Source organism: Sphaeramia orbicularis, chromosome 11, assembly GCF_902148855.1.
Source record: "Sphaeramia orbicularis chromosome 11, fSphaOr1.1, whole genome shotgun sequence".
Classification (NCBI taxonomy): Eukaryota; Metazoa; Chordata; class Actinopteri; order Kurtiformes; family Apogonidae; genus Sphaeramia; species Sphaeramia orbicularis.
In genome coordinates, this window is record NC_043967.1 from 6,034,703 (window position 1) to 6,062,423 (window position 27,721).

General features: G+C 40.6%; 1 protein-coding gene across 1 annotated transcript in view; it reads left to right on the forward strand.

Moving 5' to 3' along the window:
* Window positions 1-27,721, forward strand: part of LOC115428800 (CUB and sushi domain-containing protein 3-like) — a 965,368-nt gene that overhangs the window by 844,679 nt on the left and 92,968 nt on the right. The window contains exons 47-51 of the mRNA XM_030148025.1: window positions 17,430-17,510; window positions 18,436-18,549; window positions 18,659-18,847; window positions 21,163-21,321; window positions 24,528-24,716. Of these exons, the coding sequence (XP_030003885.1) occupies window positions 17,430-17,510; window positions 18,436-18,549; window positions 18,659-18,847; window positions 21,163-21,321; window positions 24,528-24,716 (732 nt within the window). The remainder of the gene's footprint in view (window positions 1-17,429; window positions 17,511-18,435; window positions 18,550-18,658; window positions 18,848-21,162; window positions 21,322-24,527; window positions 24,717-27,721) is intronic.

A 27,721-nucleotide genomic window follows, 5' to 3' on the forward strand; every position in this document is an offset into this window, starting at 1 on the left:
TTTACTGTCTAGAGCAGGGGTGGCCAACCAGTCAGAGGCTAAGAGCCACAGTTTTTACTGTGTTACTACAAAGAGCCACATCATACACATGTGCACACATGAACTGCCCCAATCCCTTCCCCTCACTCTCTTGCTGTCTCTTACACACAGAGACCTCTGCTCTGCCAGATTTACTGTAAATGTCACACATCAACATGATGACAAAAACTGACTCCCATAGAACTAAGACCACAGGTCAGTCATTTTCAACAATGAACACTGTGTGCACTGTCTCACAAACACCTCTCAATTCAATGTTCAGTTCATGTCTACAAACAAAAATATAATATAGGGTTCTTCCTATCTAAGTAAACACTCTCAAAGTGCACACTTTCTCAATCAATTGCACACTTTCTCAACTAAAGTGCAAACTTTCTCAAAGTGCACACTTTCTCAATCAAAGTGCACACTTTTATAATTAAAAAACACTTAATACCTAATACTTTTAAACTTCACTTTTATACTTTTCTCAGCAAATCCACAACTGCACTAACCATTGTGACCAGCTGTTCTGCAGGCAGCTGACTTTTAAACTTTAAAAGTATTAAAAAATAATTTTCTTTCACTGTAACACATCTGTGTTTTTTAATTATTATAAAAGTGTGCCCTTTGATAGAAAACCCCTATGATTTACAATAGTATTTTTTCTCTTACCATGCATGTTGCTTAGTGGGACTTCTGGCATTCCTTGCCCTCAACAATCCTTTTCAAATCTGGTTTATAGTCAGTTGTTGCCACTCGAAGCAATTCCTTCACGTGTGTCTGTCAGAACAGATCGATGCTTTGATTTCACATGTTTCAGGGTAGAAAAAAGAGACTTGCAGACGTATGTTGACCCAAACATTGACAGTATCTTAAGCGCAGCCCGTTTGACATTTGGGTACTTTTCCATTGGCACACTTTTCCAGAATTCAATGGTCCCTTCTATCAAAGCAGGTTTCAGTTGGTCCTCTTCACAAAGATCGATCACCTCCAACTCAGCCGCAGCCTCATCTGTGACCAGCGGGGTTTTCAAACAGCCTGTCTCCGCATTAAATGGGTCGACGAGGAACGTAATCTGTGGCCTTTTCAGTTGAAGATCACGGAACCGGGTCACAAAGCTTTCGTGCAGGTTTTCAACCATTGTTGCATATCTGGCTGTTTGCTTATTCAGGACGGTGCCGGTGACTTGCCCACTGGCTTTTAGCAGAGTGGGAAAATGCGTTAAATCTCTCTTCTGAATATGTGTCTTGAACAGCTTCAATTTGTTGGCAAACGCAAACACACTTTGCACCAGGTCAGGCAGTATTTTTGATTTACCCTGCAGGGTCAGGTTCAGTCTGTCCAAGTGGCACAGCATGTCGACCAAAAAAGCCAGATCCATACTCCACTTAAGGTCTGAGAGTTCGGGATAGTGCTTGTCCTTCTCTTCCATGAACGGTTTCATGGCATCCAAAAGCTCAAAGAAGCGACAAAGTACCTTGCCTTTTGACAGCCACCTCACAGTGCAGTGCAGCGGCAAGTCACCTGGAAGGGATTGGTCCAGCTCAGCGATGAGGTTTTTGAATTGTCTGTGGTTAAGCGCATGTGTGCAGATGTAGTTGACAATTTCCATTACAGGCTTCATGACGTTGTCTAAATTCAATGACTTAGACACGAGTTGCTCCATGTGTATGATGCAGTGGAAATTCCAAAACTCTGGAAAAGTTTGGTCAGCTTTGCACAGCCCCACAAGCCCGTTCACAGATCCTATCATGGCTGGCGCTCCATCCATGGCTATCGCAGTTAGTTTTGATATGGGCAGATTTGCTTTTACAAATGCAGCCATCATTGTTTCTTTCACATCTATGCCACGGGTTCTGTCTTTTAATGACACAACATCAAGGCGTTCTTCTTTGATCACACAATCTTTTGACACAGACCGTGTAAATATTGCCAGCTGAGGCTTGTCTTGTATGTCACAACACTCATCCAATGTGACACTAAAATACTCACAGGCTTGAAGGTCGGAGTGCAACTGTGATTCAGTAGCCGTGTTAATGTCCGATATTCTGTGTTCAACCGTGTGGCGGGACAGTTGGATGTCTGATACCATTCGTTTTAGTTTGTCGTTTTCAGGAGACAAGATTTCAACAATGTCACTGAGGCATGTTTTGACGAACTCCCCTTCATTGTATGGCTTTTAAGCCCGTGCAATGTTCCAAGCAAGTTTATATGATGCGAGCGTTACGGTCTCTGAGTGCTTCATAAATTTTTGGAACAACTGTATCTGCTTTTCTGCCTGACCTTTCAAAGTGACCAATTTGTGCTTGCGAAGTTCAGTTCCCTTTGGAAATTCCTGGTCGATGTTAGCATGGAGTAAACTGAAGTGCCGCTGAAGATTTGAAGCCTTGAAATGCGCTAATGAAGCTTGACATATAAGGCAGAATGGCTTGCCATTACGTTCAACAAAAAAAAAAAAAAAACTCTCCCACTCTGTTAAAAACGTCCTGTGTTCATCCTCATATTTTCGTTTTGCTGTGCATTTTTTCCCTGCCATTTTGACAGTGAATTTGGTAGGCCTATACTACTCAACGAGTTTCCCTCCAAGTCATTTGCGTCAACGCTCATGCGCGTGATATGCACGTACTGTAAAAAACACACAAACACAAAATTTGACATGAACGTAAGAGCCGCATGAAACCGGGCAAAGAGCCGCATGCGGCATGGGAGCCGCGGGTTGGCCAGGCCTGGTCTAGAGAAACAGAGTTGAAGTGTACTGTGATTGTCTGTTCCTGAGTCTGAGCACCAAAGAAGAGAAGTTCTGTTTTGTCTTTGTTTAGTTGTAAAACATTTTGCGACATCCATTGATTAATATGTTTAATACACTGATAAAGGGACAGTATGGGAGATAGGTCATCAGGGTGTAGTAAATATAAAGCTGTGAATCATCTGCATAATTGTGGTAATTAGGGACCAAGCTGAGAGGGCAGGTCCACTCACACAGTGAATGGACTTGCCAGAAGGCAAGGCCCCTATTGTTTTTTGTTTGTTTTTTATTTTTCCGCCACCACTTTGAACTGGATTTTGACCCCCTAAACATACTCAAAAACTCACCAAATTTGGCACGCATGTCAAGTCTGGCGAAAAATGTGATAAAATGTAAAAATGAATCCCGTAGGTGCTCTCTAGCGCCACCTATGTAAAAAACCATGGAAACTGCCATAGTGGCCAGCAGGAATGTCCGAAGACATGAAACCAATGCCAAAATATTCGTTACATCGAGCACTACAAAAAATATAAGAATGTGATGAGCTAACTCCAACAGGAGGTCACCAAATGCATTTCAAAGCCTCAAAATAAAACTAGTCTGAGGCCGTTTGTCATATCGGCTTCTAAATAGCATCAAAAGATGGAGTGGACCCTTCTCAAAAAACTGTCTTTACAACTTTGGAATTACTGTCTTAGTTATTTTTTATAAGCTTTTATAAGTTATTTTTTATAAAATGCAATGTCTGGAACTTATTTTTCAATTTCGACTTTTTCCCACATGTTATATATCCACATGTTCAGAAAACTCACCCCAACTCTCCTATGCAAAAATTTTTTAGACAGGATGTACGGTTATGGATTTATTAAAATGTATCTGTTTTTATGCTTTTTCATTTCATTTTCATTCATTTTAAACTGCCATTTAACCCCCTCAACATGCTCAGAAACTCACCAAGTTTGGCAGAGCAGTCATGTCTGGTGAACCTTGTCATACAATATCAAAATTAACCACTTAGGTGCCAAAATGCACTCTGTAGCGCCACCTACACATACAAAATTGCCCCTAGCGGCCAGTAGGAATGTCATACAGACAAGAAACCAATGCCAAAATGTTGGTCTCATCAAGCCCGAAAAATCATATTCACACCCATGAGCTAAATCCAACAGGAAGTTGGCAATCTGCCTCTGAATGTATTCTAACATCAAAGAATTAACAGGACAAGACTCTTTTCCACCATCACTGCTTATTCAGTTCAATCTTTTATCACAAATATGATTTATTAATCCACTCAGGAGACTCTCTGCTTGCCTCTAGTCCAAGATTTTTTGAGATAGGATGTACAGTTATGGATTAATCAGTTTGTTTCAGAGCATAGCTGTCTGCATCTGTCAGAGTATAACAAGCTGCAACATTCCTCACATTCCAAGCTCAAGCCCAGAGGCAGTAAATGGAAATCTGAAAGCTGATTGGCTAGAAATCTTTTCCTGTGGAATGCATACAATGAAACCACCAGGTGGGGCTCTAAGACCACGAACAGACAGTCAGATTCCTAGTTTGACTAAAAACATGACCAGAAACTTAACTGTCAAGAACAAGAACATTTTAGTAATACAGAAAAAAAAGAAAATTAAAAAAGAAATATATATATGTATGTCAAAAAATTATATTTAAATAAAAGTAGAATAAAAATGAAGACATGATAAAAATGTGAATGGTAAACACACACACACAATAAAGTTTTTCAAAATCAAAGCCTTAATAAAAATGGTGAATTATGACTTTGATGCTCAGCTGTTCATACAGTTTCAAGTCAATCAAACAGATTGCGTCTCACATAGATACACACATACACAGAGTAGAGTTTTCAAAATAAAAGCCTCATTAAAAGGTGATGGTGGTTTTAGTAGAAAGGTGCAGGTGTTCTGTAGGGATGAAAGGAGGACAGACACCAAAGGGTGGGAGCTGGTGTCTGTACAGGGAGGTGTGAGTGGAGCTGAGGTGTTGACGGTCACGGGAGGCAGAACGCATGGGAGGCGGAATGCAGATGAGGCGGAATGCAGATGAGGCGGAACGCACGGGAGGCGGAACGCACGGGAGGAGGAACACACGGGAGGCAGAATGCACAAGAGGCAGAACACACGGGAGGCGGAACACCCGGTGCGAGGTCCCGCCCAATGCTGCTTACAGCTTTAATTTATATTCTGTTTGTGTATGACATGTGAGAGTGGACGTGTGTAATGATTAAACAGTAGGGGTTAGGGATGTAAACAATTAATCGACTAGCGATTAATTGTCAGTAAGAATCTGCTCGATTAAATTATTAGTTGTCAGTTAATTGCCCTTGTCCACCTGTCCGAAGGCTGCCGGTTTGTGCGCGCTGCGACACTGTGGCTGGGATAGCTGGTCATCAAACTGGATCATGGTACTGATGAGTTAGAATGGCTTTAGGGACATGATGGAGCGAAACACAGACCGGCCCCGTCTGTTTGTGGGGGCGGTGCACCTCCGTCTAAATACAAGCACAAATGTGGGGTCAGTATTGGAGCGTTTTCCCTGGAGGTTTGTCTAGTCCATGGTCAGTGAGACAGAAGTTGAAAATATCCTCCAGGCTCCAAATCGGGGCCACTGATATGTCAAGCATTAAAGAAGCTTCAGGAGGTGGGGAAAAGATAAATGAGCGAAATGTTTCACTTTCATTTCTGCGGGGGCACGGACTGCATTGCCACTTACCCCATGGTATTATAAGTAGGACGGAAAGTGACACATGTATGTGCGCGATTACCAACCAACACGCATGCATCCGCTGGCCTAACTGCGCACGTGCGGTCGAGTAACCCCCACTGACGAAACACATGCGCGTGAATCCCCAGCCCACTGACGAAACGTGCGTGCACCCCCACCCACCCACCGATGAAACACACGCACGTGCACCCCCCCATTACACACTGCCACATCAACAGATGAATTCCACAGGAAACACTGACTGTATCCAATGGTTCAATAAATCAGTGATTTAGGAATATGACCTGCTTTTTTCATGAAGTATATAAACAATATTTAGCTTTTATTCTTATAGACCATATTGAAAGAAAAATTCAGGTTCTCAGGAAGATCGCTGCTTATCAAGTAATCATTAATGGATCAATAAGGTCAACCAACTATTAATTAATGGGTTAATCGATGACTTGCATCCCTAGTAGGGGTCCAAGAATGGACCCTTGGGGTACCCCACATGTAATGTTCATTTCGTTTGAGGAAAAATCACCAGTGGAGACAAAGAACTGTCTATCATGGAGGTAGGTTCTGAACCAGTCGAGAACTTGGCCAGATAAGCCAACCCATTGTTCAAACCTCTCCAGTTGTGCAGCTGGCTTTTTCGTCCTCAGGTACTGCGATAAAACCATCATGCTGTCATTAGTTGTAGCTGCAGTGATGGTGTAACGACAAAACTATAAGTGCACTAATTCTAAATTTGGAGCCAAAATCACCTTTGAGAGCCGATTACTCAATGGATGTCGAGAGACTGAGGAGTAAACATGCAAGGCTTGAAGATAATCAAATACAATAAAAAAAAACCCAAAACAAAACAAACCAAACAAAAAAAACCAAACATTTCACTTGGAGCTACTAGTACTAGTACAACCAACTAAAGGTGCTCATGGAGATGGCATGAACCATTGGAAAAAAGACAAAAGTCCAGGCACTCACTTGGTTAGAACATTTTTTAAAAAAAGCCTTCGTTTCATGAGGGCCTGTAGATGAGTTGATCGGGGCTTAAAACTACACTAATGAGTGTCAACATGCGCCTTCTTCAGGGTGTTACAAAGAAAGAGGAAGACACTGATTTATACTCACAGACTGAAGGTGTGGCAGCCAGGGAGGCAATGGCAAAAAGGTTTGTAGGCACTAGATGGGAATGATTCAAAACCAGTATGTGGAATATTAACAAACTAACATCAACCAACTATTTACAATATGATCAAAATGAAATACAAATGTGTGGGCCCAAACAACATAACCACTCATAAAGATAATACAGTTACCCAGCAAATAAGATTCACAATATTTACACTGTTAATCATGGGATGAAATATAATTGAATACATTTTACAATACAATTTTTTTTGACGCTCTCATATAAATATCCACATGTAACATGGTCAAAAGGACACTGAAATTACACACTACTATTTTATTGAATATCTTTTTATTCTCTCACAGGTTTTTTTGGGAATTGTAGTAAATATTCAAGACAGAGTGTTTGACAAAAATGGCCGCTGTTGTAAAATCACTGGTGATTTATATGTGTTTGAATATTCAGGTTCCACATGTAACACCAGTGGACACGATGGGTTCCACACCAAACCTGGAATGAGACTGAGACTGATGAAAAACCCACATGTGTGGATTAGAAAAAACACTAGGATCGACATATTTAACACAATGTATTTATTTATAATCTATAGAAGACCATTTACACACGTTTTTGCATCTAATGCACTGACACTTAGGGAGATTTAATGTCCATATTTGGGTCCTATTTTTGGACCCAGTATTTGATTATAAATTCATTAATAATGGGATGGATCAGAGTAAGAGGATAATTTTTCTGCATTTATCTGAGGTCATCATTAGGTCCATCCTGGGGGGTAATATGTCTACATTTACCTTTTATTGTTAGGTCTAAAAAGATGGAAAAGTAACAAATACTAAAATAAGCCCAGTTTCATAGACAGACCAGTTTCATAGACAGACCCTTTCACAAACGTAGATGAATAAAGCTAATTACACTATTCCACACTCATAGCATGAACATATAGTAATTAACAGTTAACAAGGTGCTAATGTAGCTTATCAACACTTGAAATATTAGCATTAAAGTGGTATTTACAGAAGCTATGATCTTAACATACTGAATATACTGATGAAACACTGTAATCTAACAGAACAGAGGGAAATGACAGATGGGAAAACATCTGATACTTACATCCTCCAACGATGCACATGTGTGAATTCACTAAACTATGAAATGAACAACGGGTGATTTCCACCCAGTAGGCTGTTCCTCTGTGCAGATGTCCACTCAGGCTTCAGAGCTGAACTTGTGGAAGGACAGCTCCTGTTTGCGTTCCCTGGGGCTGGGCTGGAAACATGTGAATAAGCCCCTATAAGTGCTAAAATTTGACCTTGAAAACTGTGTGTGAACCCTGTTATAGAACAAGACAAAGATGACATAAAACACAATTTTTGTGGTTTTAAAGTGTTCTTCATGGTTAGAACATGACAAATACTCGAGAAGCAGGACATTATGGTGTCAAATCATACCAATAAAACAACAAAATAAATGGAATAAATGCAATACAAATATGTATATGTTGTAACTGAGACAAACAAAATGATCCTAAAATAACACAAAGCACAAAAGGAAAATGACGCTATCATTATATTAAATATTCCACAGTAATTGACAGTCTGGTATTATTTTACTGCCAAGACCAAGCATTTTCAAATATTGCATTTATTCAAGAAAAAAAGCTGATGAACGGTTTTTCTTTCAGATACAAACAGTAAACCTACCTGAAAACACACAGACCCAACGAAAAAAGTTATGGACGGACTTGGATGAGAATTTCAGGAAATGTTGATACTGGCACAAGGAACAAATGATTAAATTTTGGTGGTGATCGGGGGTGGGGGGGCACTGATCTGCCTTGGTGGAGGTCTGCGCTCTACAAGTGCTCTTCTAGAAAAGAGAGCTACAAGTGCTTTTCTAGAAAAGACAGGGCACATCAGTGCCCCCCCACCCCCACCCCGATGACCACCAAAATTTAATCATTGGTTCCTTGTGCCAGAATCAACATTTCCTGAAATTTTCATCCAAATCCGTCCATAACTTTTTGAGTTACCTTGCACACGGACAGACAGACAAACCAACGCCGACAAAAGCATAACCTCCTGGTGGAGGTAACAATGGGAACTATTGGGGTTCGGTAGAGTCCTGTACTGGTCCACTTTCCAAACCCACACCCACCTGTACCCACAAAGCTGAGTACGTAACCCGACCCACTACCCGCATTTTTATCAAGTCCAATCTGCACCCACTTGCACCCTCATACATTCAGGGGCGCTGCTACCAATTGTGGGCCCCATGAAAGCTGAATGTTGTGGACCCTTTCATAAAATTCAGTATCTTGTCGATCTGTCGGAGTGGGGGGGTGGGGCCCATAATGAAACTTTACATATTTTCAACATCCAAATCCCAACTCCTATTCCGCTCTTATTCAGCAGATCTTAAACGGAATTTTCACACCTTCTAGCCTGTATCCACTGGACCCCCTCCACTGCTCTATAGGCCCCCCACAAACGCTGGGCCCTATGAATTTGTCATGTTTTCCCCTCCTTTATGGTGCCCCAGCATACGTTAGACCCACAATTCAACCCAACCTGTGCCTAACCACACTGTCTTCACAGTAACTCACTTTTAATGGCTTTATTTTTGGCTAAGACACCATCAGTAAATCTCTAATCTGTGCTGCTCAGTGACGTCTTCATCCATATATAAACAGAGGTGAAACTCACTGTAAAATAAAACAAACCATCTGTGGATCAACCAGTGTCAAATTAGATGAACATCATCATTAAATGTCAATTAATGACAATTAGTTTCATCCATGAATCTTATTTTTTCACTTCCTTGCTCGCTACCTACCTGCATTTCGTTTAATTTTACCCATGCCCGTACCTGTGAAAATTCTTGTGTGTTTTTGTTTTAGTTTTTTTTTTTTTTTTTTACCTGGTGCGGGACTCAGTATCAATTACGAGAAGGAGGAAGTTATCAGTTGGTTGTAAAAAAACAAACAAAAAAAAACACAACTATCGTGCATCCCTAATGATTTCCATAGGTTAAAATGCCTGTGTTTAAATATGAAAACAGAAGTGTCTTCTGTAAATGTGAGGTGGACCTTCGAGGATGGACAGTCCTGGCCCTGGCCCTGGCCCTGGCCCTGGTCCTGGTCCTGGTCCTGGTCCTGGTCCTGGTCCTAGTCCTAATCCTAATCCTAGTCCTGGTCTTGGTCCTGGTCCTCATCCTGGTCCTGGTCTTGGTCCTGGTCCTGGTCCTAGTTCTAATCATAGTCCTGGTACTGGTCTTGGTCCTGGTCCTCATAGGGTGTATTCACGCCTGAAAAGTCCTTTGGTCTGCTTATTTGATTCGGATCAAATGCAGACTTTATTTTTTTCATTTGGGTCGGATCACATTCACATTGCACTTTTTGCTAGTGGACCAAAATGCGTGAACACAAGGACGCATGTGACGAGCTGCGCTAGCATTGGACACAAAAGTCGGGGGCGGGGTGAACCAGAGACGGCCGGTGTTGATGAAAATAATCGTGGTCCTCCTACATACAGTTATCATTTTCGGAATATAAATTGTATTTTTACTGACACAAATTTTTGAAAATAATGTAAACACTCAAGAAAAGCTCAGTCAGAGCCAGTTTCATAATACGGGCATCTGACCAAAGGTCAATGGTAGATTCAATCTCCTCATTGCTCCACGTCTGTCCACAGCTCATAGCTGCTGCTGTTAGCTCTGACCACCTGTAAACCTCGGCCACTTCCACCGGCTACGGTGGCTCGTCAAGCACAAAAAGGCGCAAGATTCCTTGGTTTGGTTCGGTTTGAGGTCGGTTATATTCACACCAGAAGTGAACCGGCCCAGAGTCCGTTTGGAAGCGGACCGAGACCACCTCCACTTGTTTGGTTCAAATCAGAGTTCACATGTTTATATTCACACCTAAAAAAAAGTCCGGACTTTCCGGGGAAACAAACTCTGGTCCGTTTTAAATGGACCAAATGTGGTAGGTGTGAATACACCCATAGTCTAGCTCCTGAAGCCCCTGCCTCTCTGTGGATGACAGTAGACCTGAACAGACTTGTTTCTAATCAGTGGAACTTTGTGGCCTGTTTTCCGTCTTCACCACGCACCGTGTCATTCTGCTCTCACTCCTCATTTGTTTTTCTTTCGTTTGTTCTCATATACACATGTTCATCTCCCTTCATGAAGCATATATTTACCTCCTCTCTAAAGTTTCTCTTCAGTGCTCTTTAGTAAAAGCGTGTCAACTTGGCCTTTTTTGTTCTGTTTTTCCTTTTCTGCGCAGACTTTCCGTCTTCAGACAAATGACGGCCTGTTAATGCATATCTTGTGTCAGGTTTTAACTGTCAGCTGTCACACTCACACAGTAACACCACCATCTGACAGATTCAAGTTTACTTTCAATTTGTGCCTTAATGCAGGATGTACAGCAGGAAGTGACAGGCAGATGGATGATGGAATCGGCTGTGACATGTATGGCACTGGTTGTTAGCGTGATTGTGTCACTTTTGTTTTTTGAAGATAGAGAGCAAGAAAAATGGGCGAAACTGGAATTGAATGGAGGAAGACATAATGTTATCAACCTGAGGACAAATGTTGTTATAACTGCCCAAGTCATCCACTATATGGACAAAAGTATGTGGACATGTTGAATCCAGGTGAAGGTGATGGATTAGCAGTAATGACTGAACTGACTTCTTGGACAAACACTGATGAACACATTAAAATCCTAAAACCAAAAGGTAAATTAGTTAGTAGTAATTAAAGCAACTACTCACTAGCACTAAGCTACTTGAAAAAAAAGTGTCTGTTAACCCGAAATGAAATGAAATGAGACAGTTTCCAACCAATGATTAATGCCATCAGTGGCGGACCGTGCATTTCACGCCTAGGCCTTCAGTAGTGCTCTGTCTGAATCGATCCACCCCTTAATAAGTATTTTATGGTTATAAAAACCATCTTACTATGCAGTAATGCAGTATAAAGAGCCGTTGCATCGCAGATAGATAACTCATGTAGCCACAATAAATGCCTTTACTGAATAAACAAACCTGGGGTGCACAAGTCTCCTTCTACAGCAGCTACAACTGCAACACACATGAAGCCTCAGTCACAAATGCCGTTATGAACGGCTACAAACACCTTGCGACCGATCAAGGCAGCCGTATAAGAATGGTGTGTTCATGGAGTGTTTGTGGACTGTTCCTAAGTTTGGAGCCAGGTGAGCGATCTTGTCCAAAATTTTCTACGAACACAGTACGAAACCCCCTTTCGCATGGCGCTCTAACAAATGCCTTATGAACTACGTCAGAACAACTCATGATGTTCATGGATCAGAGGTCTTTTCCAGGACCCACATGTTCCTGTGGTAGCCGCAAGTAGGGCTGGGTAAAAAAGATTGATTTAATCGAGCTTAGATCGATCTCATTTTAATTTTGTGTAATCGATTAATAGTGGATGAGATCGATTTTTAAGAGCAGGACCGGGAGTACGCGGAACCGCGGGCGGCTCCATCTTACGGACCCCTGGGGAAGACTTGGTCTCACTCACGACGGCTCTGACGTGGAAAAGACGTGGAGGAAGGGTGAGGAAAACCCCTCCTCCCCCTCCACCCAACCTCAAACTCGAACCCGCAGTGTGAAGGAAGTGGCCACCCGGTGAGTTGCGGAACCCGGTTGTTCTTGGAATAATAACTTGGATCAATACTATCACCTATGGTTGAGTATGGAGTTAGAGGAATAGTAAAGCGACAATGTCCAACCGCTGCGCCCCACCACCCCACCACCACCACCACCACCGCGCTCCGACCAACAATCACGGAGCACGCACACCCCCACCCCCAGTGAGTAGAAGCCTCCAGCCGTAAAACAGAATAAAGATGACGGAGAAGTCCGTTCTGAGCCACTGTACAAACATGGCAATGTTTCTGTCCCATTCATTATTTAAGAGCACATTCAGCTACTTACTGCTGAAACGTCATATTTATTTCCTTTCTAATATCAATATTGACACCTGCATGGATGTGTTGCATGACTGCAGTACTCAAATAATCAGGTTACAACTCAAAATTGTACTTTGGTATCACTAAATTACTCTGAATCAGTCAATTAATACTGAATCGAATCGATATTGAATTGAATCGAATCGTGATTAATCGATTCAGAACCTTATGAATCAAAATCGAATCGATTATGGAAATTGGCCATGATACCCAGCCCTAGCCGCAAGTAGAACACATTACAGTGTTATTAGGGGTCCCATCCGACATTCACACAAACGATCACACAGACAGGTGGACGTAAGGTGCAGTGCAGCAGTAGTATGACATTTGTGGCGTTCTTAGAGGGGTCGAATACAAACTGTCAAGACAGAGTGAATGACTGGTCTAAAACGTGCGGTGCAGAACATATAAAGAACAAAGTCTTTTAACAGAAAAATAAACTTGAAACAAATCTGCAGAGATAATGCACAGTCCAACGGGACAAGGATCAGGGTGATGGATGTGCACGTTGGACGGTGTTATGTAAAGTATGTAAAGTAAATTTTTCCACCACAACGGTTAGTGTTTTTAACGTTCACTTCTCTCTATTATTTTTGTGTATCTGTTTTATTCTTATACGTTCTACTTCAAATTTCTTCATCTGATGTCTTATTATTACTCCTAATTTCTAACAGTACAGGTCCGTTTTTGTGCAGTAATGTGTGATTTCAGCACCACAGACAGCACACGATCCCAAACAGAAAATGCATATTCACAAAAGGCTTGATGTAAAAATAAGTTAATGTAGCCTGAAAAGAGCATCAATAATCACCAAATTATACGTGAACATCTCTAATGCTGGGATAGGCTCCAGTGCCTCCTTGACCGTCTGGAGGATAAAGCGGTTCAGAAAATGAATGAATGAATGAAATGATGAATCAACAGTCCTCTAAGATTAAACTATGTTAAGTTTTTTTTGCAGAGGTGAAAGTGGTCATGTTCACACGAACTTTGGTGCTGATTGATCACTGTTCTGCGGCATTAAAGTACATTAAGTTATGTTTTTTAATAGCGCTTTAGAATGTCCCTCTTCTTCCGCTGCTGTCGGACTGAAAGTGTAAGATTTTCAAACCATCGACTTGCGAGTGCCGTGAGGTTCACGTAGGGCTGACGTGCATTGACCTTACGACAAAATAATTCATGAAGTGGCTGTAGGTCTGACGTAGGAAGGTCCTAAGGCACCCTTAACTCTTTAAGTGCCAGACAGTTAAGGGGCTAATAAGCCTTAAAAGTGCCACAGAATTTGGCCGTTTTTCAGTATTTCGCGTCGTTTTTATAATATTTGAAGAATCCTGCAGGAAACCGCTCTGTAACATCCGACCGATTGCTGATTAGATTCAAAACGCACCGGACGCAGCCGATTCATTATTGATCATAATTTGCATAATTTCTAATAATAATAATAATAATAATAATAATAATAATAATAATAATAATCTTTATTTATATAGCACTTTTCATACATTAAAAACTGTAGCACAAAGTGCTTTACATATCAGTTTAAAAATCAGAACCGCCCCCCACCCACACCCACCCACTCACCCGCACACACACACACACACACACACACACATATATACATGCAAACCCACAAGCTCACACATACTTAAGAAGACTGACTGAGCACGGATAGACCAGAACAAAAATGTACAAGTAAAAGTAAAACATCAATTTAGGAGGCGCTGTCTCAGGGAGCCATCCGCACCAGGAGGCAGCCGCTGACCCCGGCGACCAGGCACCAGCAACACAGCCCCGCATCCCAACTAGTGGGAGAGGGCCAACTGGGACCCCCACCCACCAGAAAGGAGCGGACCTCAGTGAGAGAAGGCGCCACAGCCCCCGGAGTCCACAGCCGCCCCCCGGCATGGAGGGCTCCCTCTGATGAAACACCGGAGAATATGAAACATTAAAAAGATGTAAAAATATTATTCGGTCGCGTGACCTCAAATTCCCGTCTGCTTGGTCTCAAAAGGGGGACACAGAAAGAACGTCATCGAAATGTGAGAAAGAAATGGGGGTGGATGGTTTGTTTGTACACAAATATGGCGTGTTCTCCAAAGCCGATCTGATCGGCCCGTGGCACTTTACAGGTTGTTTTCGTAAAGCCGATTTAATCGGCCCATGGCACTGAAAGTGTTAAGAACACCGTGACAACTGTATATGGTGTTTGTATGACTCAAAATCACGTCATTTTCTCACGGCGGCCTCAAGACATTCTTGTGTTTTGAATAGCAGCCGTACCGACTTTGTAAGACGGCTGTAAGAAACTACTGCTCCCTCCACAAATGTCTACGAACTCCAGAACTCATACGAACCGGGAGATTTGTACGAACCCATCGTTCGTACAAAGCTTTGTGACTAAGGCTTAAAGCATCAATAATAACCTCATTAACTTGCAGTATTATTTAGGAAAATAGCAACATTATACTCACCAAAAATTCTGATTTGTACACAAAATCCATCCTCCTTTCTTTCCTCAAAAAGAGTTCAACTACTCTGTTGTACACATTATCCGTGTGGGTACCGGTCATTGTTAGTGGGGTGAAAGTGACGGACAAATCCTTTTCCTGGTTGTGACCAGCTTGCTAGCTTCAGAATTGTCCAACCTTTCTTAACGCTGTCCAGCTTTTCTGGAAAAGTCCATCTTGAAAATGGGTTTGACAATAAATCTGCATCCAAATCCTTTTCTTCTCCTCTATCAGCCATTGTGGGCTGACAAAACAGCCGTTAAACCAACACAACTATATTTCTGTTCCTGCAGCTCGCTACAGATGCAGTTTGCTAGCTTTGGCTCGTACACTCTCTGACTATCCATTCAAAGGGTGTGAAAACACTAATGTTACTGTACGCCTGCTAGAGGGCCTTGGTGTTGCCAACTCAAAATCTGATTGGTTGAAGCAGCAGTGTCATCGAGATTTATGCTTTGCTAGAGGGCCTGCAGAACTGATTGTGAAGGCCTCCAGGCAGACTACTTTGACTTTGACCCCGCCTGGCAACAAGTGATTGCTGAAATGTGATTGGTTAAATGCTTTAAAATGAAAATACATGTCTGGAAGCAGCACAACCAGGGGAAAAGCTGTGAAAGGAAGCAGACAGAGCATTTGGAATTATGTAATAAGTATTCATGGACAAAATATAATTAACATCATTCTGTGATTCAGATATTTTTTAGGCCAGCAGAGAAAGCCTTGCAGGCCCTGACGGCCCACCACTGGATGCCATAAGATTGTTGATAAGATAATTGTCTGTTAATTGTCTGTTAATCCAGCTTAGTGAAGGCTCATTGAATAAAATCAATGCTAACCAGTAAAAATTGCAGATTCTAATCAATTTAACATATTGTTCTCCTCGTATCATAATCAAATAAGTCATCCATCATGTGTCCAAAAGTCTGTGGGCATGTTGAATCCAGGTGTTTCTTTTTTAACAGGGGTCTGGGATCCAAAGCAATAAGGACTAATGTCAGAATATAGTTTTATATTGAAGTGATCAGTAAAGTTTGTTGAATTCTTTAGTGAACTGGGGGGTCACTGGGGGGTCTGACGGGGGTCAGACAAACCCCCTTGATGAGGTAAAATAGTGAATGTCACAGTTTGCATGTGAGACAACAGTAGAAGTGTAGTTTTGGTTTCAAATGTCAGATGAAGTCCAGAGGGAGGCATCAATATTTGGTGTGTGGATGTTTATCTGTGTCATCTGTCATTGTGTCCCTGTATGCAGCTGCACGTCAGTGTTGTGAATGCCACTACCTTCACACACAGACCAGGACAAAACAGTCAGAAGAACAGCAGCAGGATGGGGGGGGGGGGGGGGGGGGGGGGGGGGGGGGGTGTTGTGTGGGTGTGCGCGCGTGCACAGACCAGGACCAAACAGTCAGAATAACAGCTGTGGGATTGGAGGTTGAACAACAGTACAACAACAGTACAAGAATAGTACAGCAGCAACAGTACAACAACAACAGTTCTACAACAGTACAACAACAACAGTACAACAACAAGAGAACAACAGTACAACAACAACAACAGAACTTTCATGTGAGAGATAAAATTCTCACTATGTAAATTAAAGGATATTGTTTGTATTTAATCCATTTTAATTTAACTACATCCACCTCTAAGGGTCTGTTCACACTGTAGGTAAATATGTCCATATGTGACCTGGATCTGATCTGGTACAGACAGTCTGAACAGCACTAATCTGACCCAGACCACTTTCATATGTGGTCCTAAATCTGACCCAGACCACTTTCATATGTGGTCCTCAATCTGATACAGATCTGTCTGAACATCCAGGTCGAATTTATCTGACTTTTACATCATTGAAATGCGACAAACATCCCAGTTGTTCTTCCCAGGAGGAGGAGTGGAGGAAAACCATATTTCCTTCTGTTAACACAGTGTATGTCTGCATGGTCACGTATTCCATCAGGACCTCTTTAGTGCATGTGGGTTACTTCAGGGTCACATTCAGTTCAGACTCAAAACTGATAGAAGTCACATTTAATGTGGAATATGAATCAACAGAAAAAAAATCAGATTTCACCTAAAAAATCCAAATACTGCATTAGACCTGCTGTGAACATATATGGGACATCATGGCAGAACCTCTCATGGACCAGAACCACTGTTTAGTATATATGTATTTATGAATATGTATGTGTGGTTGTAGACTGCGATATCTCATGTCCTTGTCTTTGTCCTTCCCTTCTTCCCCTCTTTGCTGTGCTGTGGACGTCCTCGTAGCCTACCAATTAAGGGTGTGCCAGCCTCCTCCTGAAGTGCCAAATGTTGACATACTGATGGAGGATGGGGAGCTGGAGATAGGTGAGTCGTCCTTCTGACTGACATCCCTCTAGACATCAGTTGACGTACATTTGATGGAGCGTCCTAACTGGGGACAGACACTAACTTTAACCATGACAGTAAGACAGCAGTGGTCCAGATCCAGCCAAAGTCAACGTCAGTGTCCAAAATTACAGTTTCACCTATCTTTTATCAAATAGGATAATTTTTTAGCTTAACAACTGTATTTTATGGAACTGTTTACAACATTTCAGTATCACTGGTAGAAAAAAAAAGATATAACTGATTATACTTCTGACATACATGTAAATGCACTATTAACTTTAATAATAATAATATCTTTAATAATCATTTAGGATCCATTTATGATGACAACAGCATGTTTTATACATTGAATAAAGTGAATAAAATTATGTTCATTTTCAATCCGCGTGCCACACAGCAGGAATTTAAGCATTTTTACCCCAAATGTTCTTTCTGTCACTTGTACCATGTTGCATGTGACAGTACTTACTCAGATATATTCATACATGTATTAAACTGATCAGTTATTGAGTTTAAACGCAGACACTATTGAACAGAACATGGGTCCATGTGGTACCACTGGATCTGGACCATTATGTGTTTTGCTTAAAATCATACAAAAATATGCTTTTTTTTTCATGCTTTTTTACACCTACTGGTAAATATATTCAAACAGGTAGTTTCTAACCTAATGTCATGTAAATCTGTGTAAAATGATATTCAAGTGTATAAAAGTGCTTTGGGTGCCTTGAAAAGCACCTGAGAAATCTAATCCATTATTATTATTATTATTATTATTATTATTATTATTATTATTATTATTATTATTATTATTATTATATAAGATCATGTACATTGCGGTCAGAACAGCACATCCTTTTGTATGACTTACACTTTCATTCTCTTTGGTTTTATTCATCAGGTGACATCATCAGGTACCGATGCCACCCAGGATTCTCATTGGTCGGCAGTGAGATCCTAACCTGTCGCCTTGGGGAACGGCTGCAGATGGATGCCCCTCCCCCGACATGTCAAGGTTGATACCAAAGCAATTTAAAGTTGCCACTTTTTCTTTTGCCAATGCAGAAAATAACTTTCAAAGGTGTATTGACTGAACCTGATGCTCACTGTTTTTCTGTCCACAGTCCAATGCCCTGCACATGATGTGCGATATGATTCTTCAGGCATCATCCTGAGTCCTGGGTGGCCTGAGAGCTACCCCAACCTCCAAATGTGTTCATGGAGTGTTACAGTGGAGAAAGGATACAACGTCACCATCACATTCGAAAGTTTCCACACGGAGAGAGAGTTTGACGTCTTGGAGATTTTTGATGGTAAACATACCCTCAACATACATGTATGTACATGCATGTTTGTGGCTACTGTACATACATGTACAGGGTGGGGAAGCAAAATTTACAATATTTTGAGGCAGAGATTGAAAGACAGTGTATGACCAATTAGTTTATTGAAAGTCATGAGAATTTATTTGCCACAAGAAAATTGACATAATAGAAAATATTTTTATTCTATGTGTCCTCCTTCTTTCTCAATAACTGCCTTCACATGCTTCCTGAAACTTGCGCAAGTGTTCCTCAAATATTCGGGTGATAACTTCTCCCATTCTTCTTTAATAGTATCTTTAAGAAAGTTGACATTGCTGTGTGATGTTCTATTGGTAGCATGTTCTAAAACGCCCCAAATAGCATAATCCAGAGGGTTTAGATCTGGGCTAGAAGGCGGCCATAAACATGATTCCCAAAAATTGCTAAAGTTGGATTTGTTGCTGTTGTCAACAAGTGTTTTGGTGTTCTTGTGTAAGATTTTAACTTCAAATCATATTTTACTGCATTTCTAACGGTTTTGTCGTCTACCTCAAGCTCAATTGCCATTTTTCTCATGGATTTGGTTGGATCCTTTAGGACCTTGGATTTGAGAGCTTTAATAAAAGCTTTGGTACGTTTTTTGTTGCTTCCTCCACTTCCAGACTTTCTTGTAATAGTTTTGCTCATGGTCATTCTCTTCTTTACATTATAAACAGTCTTTATGGACACTCCAACTATTTTTGAAATCTCCTTTGGTGTGACGAGTGCATTCAGCAAATCACACACTCTTTGACATTTGCTTTCCTGATTACTCATATGGGCAAAAGTTTCTGAAAAGGTATGGATAATAGTGTTAGGTATGATTATGACATCAATATATGTTTGGTTTCAAAACAACTGACGTAGTGCCTGCTGAGAAAAAACAACTAAATGTTCATTGTAAATTTTGCTTCCCCACCCTGTATATATATGTACATTTACATATATGTGAAAAAGAAAAAAGGTATCCTGCACACTGTCCAATCAACTTGCAAAAATTTTTTGCAAGTTGATTGGACAGTGTGCGGGATACCTTTTTTCTTCTTCACTTGTACCTCATGCTCCTATGCACCTGTCCTCTGTAGACTTTAGGTGTGCACCAGCCTCCATACTATGTACATATATGAAAAACAAGGAGCAGTTTGAACCATGGAATAACAGCGGTACCTTGACTTACCAGTTAAAATTGTTCAGAGCTTATAACTCAGTTTGCTCAAGATTCAAGATTCTTTCTTTATTGTCATTCAACATTTATGACATGTAGAACGAAATTCCGATTTACAGGATCAATAATGAAGACTGACATTTAAGAAGAACCACACATATTAAAATAGACAAAAACATGCTTAAAAAAATAGAAACAACAAAAGCAGAGTGCAGATGGTATAATAAATAATGTTCATAGAGGATGAGGGGAAAGGGACTGGAAGATGTATCTGTAAAACATGTTATTACACTGTGTATTTTTGTATTGCACATGAATGAATGAAATGGCATCATGTTAGTTGTATAGTCTTATTGCATTTGGGAAGCATCTGTTTCTGATCCTGGTGGTTCTGGCTCTGATGCTGTGTAGTCTCCTCTTTCTGCTCCTGCTGCTGTAAATGTCACCACCCATGGACAGGCCAAAGCCCATGGTCCTCTGTGCAGACTTCATGATTCAGTCTCCAGAATCAAATCAGTTTTCTCCATTGAAATGAATTTAATTGTCATCAGTTCGTTCCAGCTGCAAAACACCACCCAATATCACACTTAACTTATAGATAACTGATACCAACTAAAGCTCAGTGTCTTATCCAGTGCAGATTCTGGTGATATCAGGTATTACAGGTATTACAGGACCTGCTGTCGCTGTCCAGAGGGGAGGTGCTGAAACACTTTGTGTCTTGAAGAGGTGAACATGATTAGGAAAAAGAAATTTGGCAAAATAACTGAACAAAACACCAAACATCAACACAGCACAAAACACCAGCACAACACAACAGAGGTGCTTCCACAGTGAGGTAACCACAGTAACCAAAGGAAGTGAACCAGTGAGATGCTTGGATGCTGGGTACATGTTGTGTCCAACTAGTGGCAGCATATCTGAAGTTCGCTCATATTTTGGATTTTCACTCATAACTCAAACCAAAAAATCCCCCAAGTGCTGGCTCGTAACTTGGAAAACCCATAAGTCCAGGTACTGCTGTAATTTAAGCTGACACAAGTTTGGAGAAAATGGATGAAACCTCCAGTAGACTTCTTTTTATCCTGTATCCCCTCTGTCTTCTCTTGAACTGTTGTAGGTCCTACAGCTAACAGTCCGACATTAGCAACCCTGAGCGGCGACCTGCCCACCCCCTTTAACCTCACAACCTCCGGTCACCAGTTTCTGGTCCGCTGGTCATCAGACCACGGCACAAACAAGAAAGGCTTCAAAATTCGCTATGTTGGTGAGTACCAAAGTATGTATCCCAACCTTATTTTACTACTACTTTTGCTATTATATTGCATGAAATAAGGACAGAGACAGACAGAAGGATAGACACACAAAACACTTTGGATTCAATAGAATTTCTGCAGCAAATGTGAAGAAGTTGAGAAATTAACCCATAAAGACCCGGAACTACTTTTGTGTCACTTCCCAAATGAAATGTTCTAACCTTTCTTAAGTGATTTATCACCATTTATTATAATATTATTCCTCTGTATTTTGCATTTTATCAGGATAAATCCTGTATTTTCTATATTTAATTCACTGATCATGTAGATGTTCATTAAAGCTCAGATTAAAGTTGATGGTTATTCTATCAGAAACAGATAAAACTGAATAAACAGTGTCTTTTTCAGTCCAATCTGTCATTAACTGAACATAAACCCAGTGTGTCCATCCACTGTCATTGATTCAACTCCATGGGTTTTACCTGTGAATCAATGTTGGAGAAGATGACGGTGTTTCCACAGTAACTATAGAGCCTCTGAACGTCCAAATATGGTCATATCTGATGACCATGGAAAGATGAAGAATTGTATTTTACACCAATTATTGACATGGATTGATAGGATTAGTGGATCAACAGGTATTAAACAGTTTAGATCAGTAGATGGTTTTGGTTAAAGGTGGACGTTTGGGTCTTGAAGGGTTAAAGGCGGACGTTTGGGTCTTTAAGGGTTAAAGATGGACGTTTGGGTCTTTAAGGGTTAAAGGCGGACGTCTGGGTCTTTAAGGGTTAAAGGCGGACGTTTGGGCCTTTAAGGGTTAAAGGTGGACATTTGGGTCTTTATGGGTTAAAGGTGGACGTTTGGGTCTTTAAGGGTTAAAGGTGGATGTTTGGGTCTTTAAGGGTAAAAGGTGGACGTTTGGGTCTTTAAGAATTAATAAAAAAAAGCCAACTGAAGCTTTTCCAGTGTCAGTCAGTTTTTCTTAGCTGTACTTTGCTTCTGTCCTTTGGACATGTTGTGTCCCATCCCTTCTGTCTGTCTCCTTAAACAGTTGACTCAATTGTATGAAAGGTTAGTTCTTCCGTTTTCTTGATGAGCACAGATGCTGTTTTACAGCAGCTTTGCATTTGGACCGTCTCACACCTGGGTGTGCTCAGCATCATTCTAAACTGCTGGGCATTAAACTCCTCTATTCGGGTAAATGGGGCTTGAGTGCTTTATTCAAGGACACTTTTTGACAGTTAAGGAGGGAGGAGGCAGTGTTACAAATTCAGTTTTGCTTATTCGCTCCGTACTTGTAACCTTCTAGTCAGAAGGCTGCGGCTTTAACCTTTAAATCACCACTGGACTGTGTGATGAATTATGCTCTCAATAATAACAGAAAAGCCTCCCAGGATGCTCCCACTCTGTAACCTTCGACGATAGCTGTGATTAATGTGAGCATCCTCCCACATTGGAAAACATATGTCGTAGGCCTACTAATACAGTTGAACTTCCTGAAGGCTTTTCTTTCCTCTCAGGCCAGTATATATATATGTCTGTGTTCAAAAACACAAAGTCAAACCTGCTCTTTCTCTAAATATAATCAGCTGCATTAATTGTTCATGTCCCTCTCATTAAGACATATCTTATTTTGTTGTAACAGAAACCTTTGTTGTTAAAAATACTGTGGTGCAAAGAAACTGGTCTGGATTTGAAGGTTTTCATCTGGATTCTGTTTCACTGAGTCCATTTACATCCACACTAATACTAACATCAGTATCTGATATCTGCAGTTATCAGATTATTATTGATCATGTAAACAGGATAATCTGATCGTCTTTATCTGATAACAGCCATGATCTGATCATAATAAATCAGATTAACACATTTAGATTTGTCCCCAATACTCTGATGTATTCACTCATGTAAACAGGTTCATCTGATTTATTTAGTTTTTTAAAATCTGTGCATGAGTAAAAAAAAAAATAATAAAATCTATATAAACAGAAGTTATACAGCGACACCATGAGTCTAAGGAAAAAGGAAAACAAACAATGAAATGAATTGAAGGATAGCAGCAACAGGTGACCTATTCTGTAGTCTTATTCGCTCCTCCCACATTAGGACAGCTAACGCTGACTCCGTAGGCATTGCCATGGTAACAAGACAAGACTGGATATTTGAGAAAATGACAGGAAGTGTACGTCTGACGTCGTAATGTACGTATGTACTCTGAAAGAAATCAAATAATGGCCTAGGACATGTAGACCAGGGTTTGCGATCATCACATTTATGAAGTTACTGTAAACGCGTCACATCTGATTACAGCAGTTATCAGATTAGTCCCAGATATCGGATTATTCCGAGTTATGGGAATTGTATGGTCATGTAAACAGACTCAGTGACAGTGGTTCATTGTCTGTGAATCATCTGTGTTTGGCTTCAACTCCCAATGCTTTAAAAATATGTTTTATGAGAAAGCCTTAATTAGAAAGACCTGACAAAAGGTGGTCCATCTGAGTCTGCTTTATACTCACACTGAGTGTTAAAATGTGAAGAAGAACACCACCACGGTGATAGTGGAGCAGACACAGGCCACAGGGAAAAGACCAGGGTGTCATTGGTTTGAATTAGAACTCAGAAATAAGGTCAGTAAGAGAACTTTGATTTTAGGAACCTGCCCCTGGACGACAGCTAGGCCTTCATAATATAATAATAATAATGATAATAATAATAATGAACCACAAAGACATGACTACTGATATGATATCATGTGACTAGGGTTAGACACTAATGGGATCATGTTCCCAGAAGTCCATCAGATAGATTATCAAGATGAATGGTACACTTATTAAAAGACGCATTTGGGGCAGAACCAGTCATCTCTTATCTGTCAGAACCAGAACCAGTCGCCTGTCATCTGTCAGAACCAGAACTAGTCTCCTCTTATCTGTCAGAACCGGTTGAATATACTTCCTTTTGTTGGGGCCATCTTTGTCAGTATTCAGATTCAGGGGCTTCTAATGTCTGTGAGCAAAACAGTGGTTCCTGCTGATGTTTGTTCTGTTGGACATTTACATGCTGCTCATGTGCACTCCTTCCAATACTGCCCTGATAACTATTGCTGCCACTGAATGTTGTTTTCCTCCCCAGTATGACCTGTGTGGCTCCAGACCCCGCCCTAGCCCTCCTCCCTCTGTGAAGGTATTTCAAACAGTGGTTTTTCTTCAATGTGTTTCCTCTTTAGCCCTGTACTGCTCCACACCAGACTCCCCCCTCCACGGCTCCATCTCCTCTCAGAGTGGTGGCCACGTCAACAGCGTTGTGCGATGGGCCTGCGACCGTGGTTACCGTCTCATAGGCAACGCAACAGCAACCTGCCGACGGTCGCCCCTTGGCTACCATGCATGGGACTCTCCTGTACCTGCATGTCAAGGTAGGAGTGTGTCAGATATGTGTGGAAGGTACACAGAGTTACCTTTAACTGTTGACTATTATTGTTACTAGTGCGTTGACCTGTGGGGACGCCCAGGTTCTACGGGTGGTAGTTTTATATAATAAACTGACCTCTAACCCAGTTTAGTCCTCTCCTTTGTCTGCTTCTTCCTTTCGTTATTTACTGATTATCAGTGGTTGTCAGACATGTCTACAGGTGCATTAACACCACTAAGTTGACTGGAAACTGGACAGTTTCAATCATGGCTTTGACAGTGTCATTATGTTCCACTCAGGACCATCTGCTGGATCACTGTGAAACTTAGTGGTGATATTCAGTTACTGTTCCAACCTGTAAATATAAATATTAAAGTGGTTTTTAACCCTGTTTCCCCTACATACCCTGCTAATCAGTGAACGATAGTGGTCACTGACATTTAATATGGAAACTGTTGTACATGATTTGTAATCTTAATCTGACTATTATGCCTTAATCACAGTTAATAAATGTAGTTTTATTCTTATGATACGTAGCCAAAAAGTGTCCAAAAAAGTGTCGAAATAACTCTTAATGAAACCGTCTAATGCAGAACAGTGTCCACAAAAGGGAAGCTTGACTAATTACTATTTCACCTAATTGACGTTCTTTAGATTGAATTAAATGAAACGTGTGAATAATAAAAACATACTTGTATTAGACAGATGAATTTTATTCATCTCAAACTGGTAAATTACAGAATTAGATTATCTATTATCAATCAGTCAAATTAGCATAAAGCCTTTCTTCTCTCCATCTCAGTACGTCACTACTTTCAACATCTACTTTCATCTGTCAAGGGTTTGATAAATGATGAATATTTCACCTGCTGTTGACTAATCCCACATATTAAAGAGGCATGAGGCCCAGTTGGAGGCTGCAGCCACACAAAGTCAAATGAAGGATGGACAGCAGATTGGACAAACACTGAAGAACACAGAGCACTGCCTTACAAAGCAGAGGCTTTAACTCTTTATGTGCTACTCATAGAAATACTCAACATTTACACACTAGTATGTTATTGGGTGACACAAGACTTTATTACTTTGGTGAGAAATAAATAAATAAAAAAATTATGTCTATATATATATCTGTATCTACGAGGGCTGTTCAATAAGTTCATGGCCTCACCCAGAACAGAACAACACAGACCGATCATTTATATTTTATTTTTCAACATAATCTCCATTTACAGCAATGCACTTGGTCCATCGATGTTCAAGCATCACTATCCCATCACCATTGACACGGACCAATGCATTTGATTTTTACTCAGTATTTCTGGGTGAGGCCATGAACTTATTGAACAGCCCTCGTATCTATCTGTCTGTCTGTCTATCTATCTATCTATCTATCTATCTATCTATCTATCTATCTATCTATCTATCTATCTATCTATCTATCTATCTATCTATCTATCTATACAGGGTGGGGAAGCAAAATTTACAATATTTTGAGGCAGGGATTGAAAGACAGTGTATGACCAATTAGTTTATTGAAAGTCATGAGAATTTATTTGCCACAAGAAAATTTCCATAATACAAAATGTTTTTATTCTATGTGTCCTCCTTCTTTCTCAATAACTGCCTTCACACGCTTCCTGAAACTTGCGCAAGTGTTCCTCAAATATTCGGCAGACAACTTCTCCCATTCTTCTTTAATAGTATCTTCCAGACTTTCTCGTAATAGTTTTGCTCATAGTCATTCTCTTCTTTACATTATAAACACTCTTTCTGGACACTCCAACTATTTTTGAAATCTCCTTTGGTGTGACGAGTGCATTCAGCAAATCACACACTCTTTGACGTTTGCTTTCCTGATTACTCATATGGGCAAAAGTTTCTGAAAAGGTATGGATAATAGTGTTAGGTATGATTATGACATCAATATATGTTTGGTTTCAAAACAATTGACGTAGTGCCTGTGGAGAAAAAACAACTAAATGTTCATTGTAAATTTTGCTTCCCCACCCTGTACATATATATATATATATATATATATATATATATATATATATATATATATAGATATATATATATAGATATATATATATATAGATATATAGATATATATATAGATAGATAGATAGATAGATAGATAGACAGACAGACAGACAGATAGTAGAAAATCAAGCTCTCAATGAAGTTACCCATAGGTGGCAAAAAATAAATCAGTCAAGTAAATATAAAAAATAAAATAAAATCCCATGTAAGGTGAAAGGAATCTGTATTGTGTCCCATTAGAACCTGTATTTGGTCTCATTAGAACCTATCTTTTGTCCCATTAGAAACTGTATTTGATCCCATTAGAACCTGTATTTGATCCCATTAGAACTTGTATTCGGTCCTATTAAAACCTGTATTTGATCCCATTAGAACCTTCCTTTGGTACCATTAGAACCCTCCTTTTGTCCCATTAGAAACTGTATTTGGTCCCATTAGAACCTTCCTTTGGTCAAATCAGAACCTTCCTTTTGGTCCCGTTAGAACCTTCCTTTGGTCCCGTCAGAACCTTCCTTTTGATCCCATTAGAACCTTCTGTTGGTCCCATTAGAACCTTCCTTTGGTCCCATCAGAACCTTCCTTCGGTCAAATCAGAACCTTCCTTTTGGTCCCGTTAGAACCTTCCTTTGGTCCCGTCAGAACCTTCCTTTTGATCCCATTAGAACCTTCCAGTGGTCCCATTATAATCTTCCTTTGGTCCTATTAGAGCCTTCCTTTTGTTCCATTGGAATCTTCCTTTGGTCCCATTAGAACCTTCCTTTGGTCTCATTAGACCCTTCCTTTGGTCCCATTAGAACCCCCCATTAGACCCCCATTAGAACTTTCTTTGGTCTCATTAGACCCTTCCTTAGGTCCCATTAGAACCTTCCTTTGGTCCCATTGGAACCTTCCTTTGGTCCTATTTGAACCTTCCTTTGGTCCCATTAGACCCCCATGTGTGCTGGTCCAGACCCCTGTCCACATCCA